We start from the raw sequence: 7,180 nt of genomic DNA, 5'->3' as shown, positions 1-7,180 counted from the left end.
CTCTCTCTCTCTCCGACTCTCAACCCAACCGGTCGAGGTAGATGGCTGGCCCCTCCTGAGCCTGGTTCTGCCCGAGGTTTCTGCCTCTTAAAGGAAGTTTTTCCTTGCCCCTGTCGCTTGCTGTCGCATGAGTGCTTTCTCATGGTGGGATCTGTTGGGTATCCTTAAATAATTTAAGAGTTTAGCCTAGACCTGCTCTATATGTAAAGTGCCTTGATGTAACTTTGTTATGATTTCGCACAATATAAATAAATCTGATTGGATTTGCTATGCTAGTATGTAGTCTCAGCAGCAACATGGAGTCTACGGTTGCGATTGGTTGTGACTGCTGTTCGTACTCTGTCAATGTAAATTTTGTCAATAAAAAACAAAACAACACAAAATGGAGTCTACGGTTGTGATGAGTTTTTTAGTACTCATTATGCTTTGGCTGATAAATAAACAAAGAGGTACACAGAGAAGAAAATACCATCGACGCTTGTTGTCTCGTGAATTTTTTGTGGTTTTTCTTCTCTGACTTCTCCACATCCTATCGCTCTGTGGAGGTCGCCATTGTTGTTTTATTCAGTATGCAAATGATGACATCATGCTTTCTGGGAAATTTTCCCTAAACCTTCTTCAGGAAGTTGGCATCTGAAAACCCTCGTTCTGAAGGACTAGATTTGTAGCCCCTACCCCTCATCATGCTCACTACCCCTACATGAAAAAAGGCACAACACTACCCTCATTGGAACGCGCAAAATTTAGGGGGAAGGCTAAAAAGAAGGGGTAGGGGTTGTATTGGGACTGGGCCTAAATGTTTCAACTGTGAACTGAGGATTTCTCCAGTTCGTCCTTGGGCTTCCAATAAAAGAATAGGGTCAACCGACACACTTGCCACACATTTTGTGTCAAATTGTGGCAAACTGAACATCCACCTGGTGGTATTTTTACTACCACGTTTATGGAGGCTTTAGAACCTGCTGAAATTCCATCACATTTGGTAAATGTGTCGTCAATGAGTGGCTGAATGGGGGATCAATGACATGTGCCTGTAATCAGCATTGTGTTATCCTCAGTCAAATAGTGGAAAAACTCCTTTGGTTTATTACAATTTTCTCAGGCATAGTAACAGGTACAATCATTTTCACACTTGGAGTATTTTCTGAGGTCCCTGGATGCCCATAGACACCAAGAACATGCACATGAAACTTATTGTGGAGCAATTCTTTGTTCACTTTGGTTATGCCTTTCAGGATTTTTTTCCTGAAAATATGGTCTGGACTTAATAGGTTAAAGTGACTGACGTAATTAAACATAGGTCCAGCTAGTTGATGCCAGCAGTGTCACAATTTGTGAAATGGAGATCACCTGAGTGCAGTTGATGTGATTTTATTATAAAAACACGTGTCTGGGAGGTCCTGTCACTTGTTTATCAGTATTCCTGCTACAATTGCAACATGAAGACTAAAAGCAACTCAGAGAAAAGACAACTGAACAGTATAAGACAGGAGAGGTCTTAAAGAAGCCTAATCATGTTGACCATGATTTCATTTACTAAAGCAATAAAAGGTTGAAACATCCATCCTATTGCTATTCGATCGCCCATTCAAACACAGAATCCATGTCTTTTGAGAGAGACAGAACAAAGTATTCTACAATGTGTAATCATTGGTATACAGTACCAATAAATATCAGATAAATGGATTTCTGGTAAGGATGTGCTTCAACGGTGTTATCATTCTGGATCTGGAGGATTCAATATATGCTGCCACTGATGAACAGTGGAAAGGGAATATAATTCAGCACAAACAAACATGGAATGAAACAATAAACAATGATAGATATTCTCACTGATTACCTTCTCTAAATAGGTTCATCCAAAAAAGAGAATCAAGTACAAATTTTCTAAAACCTTTATTGTAATGACACTTCCTCTGACACAATAAGGGAGGGGTGGGGCCAGAACAAGGTGGACTGGACCCTGTACACCGTCTGACAGGGAGTGCACACTTCTGCATGAACATGGCTACCTATCATCTGAGTGAGCCTGACACCACCTACGAAGTGGATGAATATCAGCATTTCCCCAGACCTGAAATTAAGACAGCAGCTACAGAGACAACTGAGAGACCCAGTGAGTAATGATGTAATCTAAATTAAAATGATAACATCTACATCACAGTTGCAGATGTTTGGTGTGATTAATTTACCATTGAGCTACAACCACTTAGGTGTGTGTTTTTTTGTGTTTGTCTTTGTGTTTGGTGCAGAGTTGAGACATCTTGGGGTGGTTCTTCTAAGCTTTGGGCTTCTGTGTGTTCTTCAAGCAACGTTAAACATCTCTCTGAGATCTCTCTCTTTGAGTGGAACAAATGATGCAGGTAGACAGATCAACAGACTGCAGAATGGGCATATTTTAGAATCTTTATGCTCTTTTTGTTGGATTTTACAGCTTCAGGAAGCTGCTGCAGTGTTGTACCAACTCAGCACAGCTCTGTGACCAGCTGATGGAGCATTTACCACAAACTGACAGTCATAATCCTTGTGGTTTGATTGAAGATTGAAACAACTGCTAAGAGGAATTTGAATACTGGAATGAAATCAATCTGAACAATTGATCAACTGACTACTCAAACTCCATAGAGAAATGGACCTGAAGAGTGGAAATTAGAATATCGAACATTTGTTGAAGAAACTATACTAAGTAAATTTGTAAGACCCTACTATTTCCTGTTTTATTGCACATGCTCGTTAACAGGGTTGAATTGCAGCTGGTGTTGCATCATTGTTCTGCTCTGTCCTGTATGTTCTGTATTGTGACATGTGATGACGATCTGGAGGTGGGACGCAAGAGCCTGGCTGCCCAGAGAGCTGGTTGATGTTCAGCTCCAGCTGTTACTACATCTCCTCCCAGAGGAGAAGCTGGCATGACAGTCGGCAGGACTGCCTGCAGAGAGGCGCTGACCTGGTTATTATCAACAACAGACAGGAGCAGGTATGTATACCCTGGCCTGGATACACCCGCACACACCACTGTACTATTCTTTTGGATCATGGAAATGGTACAATATGATGAGTATGGTTTATAACAGAACTTCCTGATTGGATTCTCCATGGTGGCGTGGATCGGTATGACTGACAGGGAGATGGAGGGCACCTGGATCTGGGTGGATGGAACACCAGTGAACAGAGATGGGTGAGATTGGTCATCCTGTACTGAACACACTTTCATTCTCTCCAGTATCCTCTGGGCTCGTGGTCAGGTAAGTCTGTCTCTCTCTCGCTCTCTCTTCAGGAAGCCGGTCCACCTCTCTCTCTCCATCTCTGCCGTCTGCTCTTGGCTCATGTCAGTTTCACTCTCTCTCTAAATCAAATCAGATTTATTTATATAGCGCCAAATCATAACAAATTTACATTAAGGGACTTTACATGTAAAACAGGTCTAGACCAAACTCTTTTTATAGAATTATTTAAAGAGCCCTATCAGATCCCTCTATGAGCAAGCACTTGGCAACAGTGGCAAGGAAAAAATTTATTTAATATAGGCAGAACCAGGCTCAGTGTGGACGGCCATCTGAGAGAGAGAGAGAGAGAGAGACACGGGGGGGGGGGGGGGGGGATCTCCATTTCACAAATTGTGACATTGCTGGCATCATCTAGCTGGACCTCTGTTCAATTATGTCAGTCACTTTAAACTGTTAAGTCCTGACCATAGTTTCAGGAAAAAAAATCCTGAAAGACATAACCAAAGTGTACAAAGAATTGCTCAACAACAATAAGGTTCAAGTGGATGTTCTTGGTGTCTATGGACAGTGTCAAAATGATTGTACCTGTTACTATGCCTGAGAAAAGTTCCAGGAACTGCGAAAAATTATGAGTAGTACGTTGGTGCATGCAAGGAGGGGATGAGGGGGGGGGCTGCTCAGTGCTTCCCACAACAGTCTAGGCCTATAGCAGCGTCGATAAAGACGATAATGATAATTAATCGATAATGAACTTTAACTTTTTAACTATGGTCTCTGTCATACAGGAAAGTTTTAAGCCTGTTCTTGAAAATTGCTATAATTCCAAGCGCTCTGAATTATAAATTCTATCTGCATTTGACCTGTTTAAAAAAAACACAATTTCCAAATTTTCTAGAATTTTAATATTTCACATTTAGAATACATTTAAGATGTCTTTAAGTCTAGAATAAGAAACTTGTTCCACATACGAGTTCTGCTATTTAGAATCTAAAAAACTTTACACCTCAATATCTCAAAACTGGTCAGTGCAGATAAAACATTAAAGGTTATGGGCTTTAGGCTATGACTCTCTGTCTTCGACAGCCTTCGATAGAATTTATTCCGTGATGCTGTACAGTCCATTTAAGTAAACTCAAATGTAATGAGGTAATGGTCAGTAAGAGAAGAATTTTGAGGAAAAATTGTTAACTTGTCAATTTCAATTCCATATGTCAGAACAAGATCAAGGATATGATTGAAGCAGTGAATTGGTTCATTCACATGCTGGGAAAAGCCAAGTGAGTCTAGTAGGGAAAGAAACAAAGACTAAGGCTGTCACTTTCTACATCAACATGTATATTGAAATCTCCCAGTATAATGATTTTATCTGTACTGAGTACTAACTCTGATATAAACTCTGATTTCTGAGTACTGACCAGGTGGACGGTATACTGTATGTAACAGAACTGGTTTTTCACCTTTCCAGTTTGAGTGGGAAGGACTAAGAGTGAGGCTTTCAAAAGACCTACAGAGTTTGATTAGGGTTGATTAACAGGCTTGAATGAAATATTGCAGCCACCCTCTCTCCTTGACCTGTGGTACGAGGGACATAAAATTAACATGAGTGGGGGGTGTAGCTTTATTAAGACTAACATTCTCATCTTGCTGCAGCCAGGTTTCTGTTATGCAAAATAAATCGATACAATGATCAGTTATGAGATAATTGACTAATAGAGATTAGAATGATACTGATATTCAACAGTCCACATTTAATTGCAGTATTATTTGAGACCGAATTTGTAGTTGTTTTTGTTTCAGTAAGGTTTGTTTTTAGCTCCTCTTCTGTTTAATTTGGGTTTAGTAACTTTTCTAAATTCAGCTGGTCGGGGGGACAGACACAGTTTCTATAGCCCGAGACATAGACAGAGACTCTATTCTATTCTCGGTAGGGAACCGCTTTGACTGAGGTGCATCCTCTCTCTGTCTCTCTCTGTCTCTCAGAAGTCTGCTGTGGGCACCTGGTCAGCCTGATGGAGCATTTGGAGGAGAAGACTGTGGTGATCTCCGTTCAATGATTGAATTCATTGGCCTGAACGACTTTAATTGCAGCGCCAGAAACCAGTGGATCTGTGAGAGGATAATGCATCAGATTAAAGGATCTGTAAATGATCATCTACTCCGCTAGAAGTTGCATTATATCACTTGATTCTCAAGCTATCACAGCTGCTTCACCAACTACACTTGTGCTCTCTGCCCCTAACCCACTTAAGTGCATTCCAGCTCACATTCGTATTATAACGTGGGGAAGGCCAAAAGTTTAAATGAAGGAAGTAAGATTTACAATCATTCCACTTGCAACTGGGTTATTAGACTGCAATATAAATGTGTTATTGTTGTTAAAAAAAACTACATAAATATGTCAAACGTTTGGACACACTTTCCTATTAATTTGACTGCACCACTTCCCACTGTCACACCGTGGTGAGGTTGTCTTGTCTGGGCTTACTGTGTCTCGTCATTTCCTGTTTTATTTTGAAATGCCTAACTCTCCTCTCGTTTCGGAACACTTGCCCTTCCTCATGTCTCCTGTGTGCCCTCATGATTACCAATTGTCTCCACCTGTTCCCCATTTTCCCCCACAGTTCAAATAGTCTGTTTTCCCCTTGTCTTGTGCCAGTGTGTCGTCGATTCATGTCTCACACCAGCGCTACGTCCATGCCACAGCCCTCGTTTCTTTGTGTAAGCTTTTGGTCCTCGAGTGAATTAATTTTTGTTTGTAATTTCTATACCAGAGTTAGCCCTTTTTCCCCATAGCCTTTTATTCTTTCCTCTGCATGAGTGACTTTTTGTTTGTAAATTCTTTGGATAGATTAATGTTCGTAGCTTTTGTGTTTTCCTCGTTAAGAGTGATTTTGAGTTTTAATAACGTTTTCATAGAATTACCTTGATCCTCTGCTTAGTAGCGTGACTGAGTTTCTCTTGTTTTATTAGTCAGGTTTTTCCTCCCTACGGAGTGTTTTTTTTGTTTTCCCCCTTTTTTTCCTTGTGACATCCCTTTAAGTTAATGTTTCATAGCCCTGTTTCCTTTTTTCACTTGGGTCTGAGATCATTGCTGCCAAGAATAAAGTCTGTGTCTTACAAAGCCTCTGCAACTGAGTCCTATCTGAGTCCTGGCCTGACACCCACCCCTGTTTGTAGTTGATGTATGAATTAAAAAATCAGAACCTTTGAGGAACCTACTTTTTGTTGATGTGATAAGAAAAGTATAGACACACTCTTTGTTTTAAAAGCATTTGTGCTACTGACTGACTTTTCTCTTTTGGGCAAAACTCCATTTCTGGGTTTTTACAGCACTGAACAGCAAATGGATAAAACTGTTCCCAACCTTAACAAAGCCTTTTCTTAGAAACTTTTACTAATTAAAAATCAATTGAATATGTGATTGACAAAGTCATTAGACTTTTTCTTTTTGCTTTAATGATCCTTGAGATGACATTGTAACCTGTCTAGATTCCACTTGTGCTGAACTGAATTAACAGGACAGATGTATCAGAAAAACACATAGAGTTCCTTCCCATGGTCTGGTTGTGGGGCCTCACACAGATAGCTAAGGAGTTCTTTGTAGACCTACCTAATAAAGCTCTTGTGAGACACATGGAAGAAAAACTCTGAGCGTACTCAGGACAGTAGCCTCAATAACAGTGTCATGGAGGAAGTAGCTATCAGGATTTTTCTAAAGTTGAGCCATGCAGTGAAACTGGACACCTCTCTGATCAAGAACCAAGTGCTATGTCGTAAAATTAGGTACAGATTTCCAAAATATAAGGCAAGATTACGGGAGAGGAAAATAAAGGAAGAAAGGGAAAGGGAGAAAAGAAACATTTCAAAATAAAATACAAACAAATAAAACCAAAGAAATTTCTATAGCACCAAATTATAACAAAGTTACTGAAAGGCACTTTACTTACAGAGGT

General features: G+C 40.2%; 1 protein-coding gene across 1 annotated transcript; it reads left to right on the top strand.

The window, feature by feature from the left end:
- Positions 1-2,009: 2,009 nt before the first annotated feature.
- On the top strand, positions 2,010-5,688 carry LOC115048996 (CD209 antigen-like protein E). Its single transcript, XM_029510911.1, has 5 exons — positions 2,010-2,116; positions 2,253-2,363; positions 2,823-2,977; positions 3,075-3,178; positions 5,208-5,688. The coding sequence occupies exons 3-5, from the start codon at positions 2,861-2,863 to the stop codon at positions 5,389-5,391; spliced, it is 405 nt and encodes a 134-aa protein (XP_029366771.1). The 5' UTR covers positions 2,010-2,116; positions 2,253-2,363; positions 2,823-2,860; the 3' UTR covers positions 5,392-5,688.
- The last annotated feature ends 1,492 nt before the right edge of the window (positions 5,689-7,180 follow it).

The sequence above is a fragment of the Echeneis naucrates genome, chromosome 1 (assembly GCF_900963305.1).
Source record: "Echeneis naucrates chromosome 1, fEcheNa1.1, whole genome shotgun sequence".
Classification (NCBI taxonomy): Eukaryota; Metazoa; Chordata; class Actinopteri; order Carangiformes; family Echeneidae; genus Echeneis; species Echeneis naucrates.
Note: the sequence above shows the minus strand (reverse complement) of the source record. Positions and strands in the feature narration are given on the sequence as shown.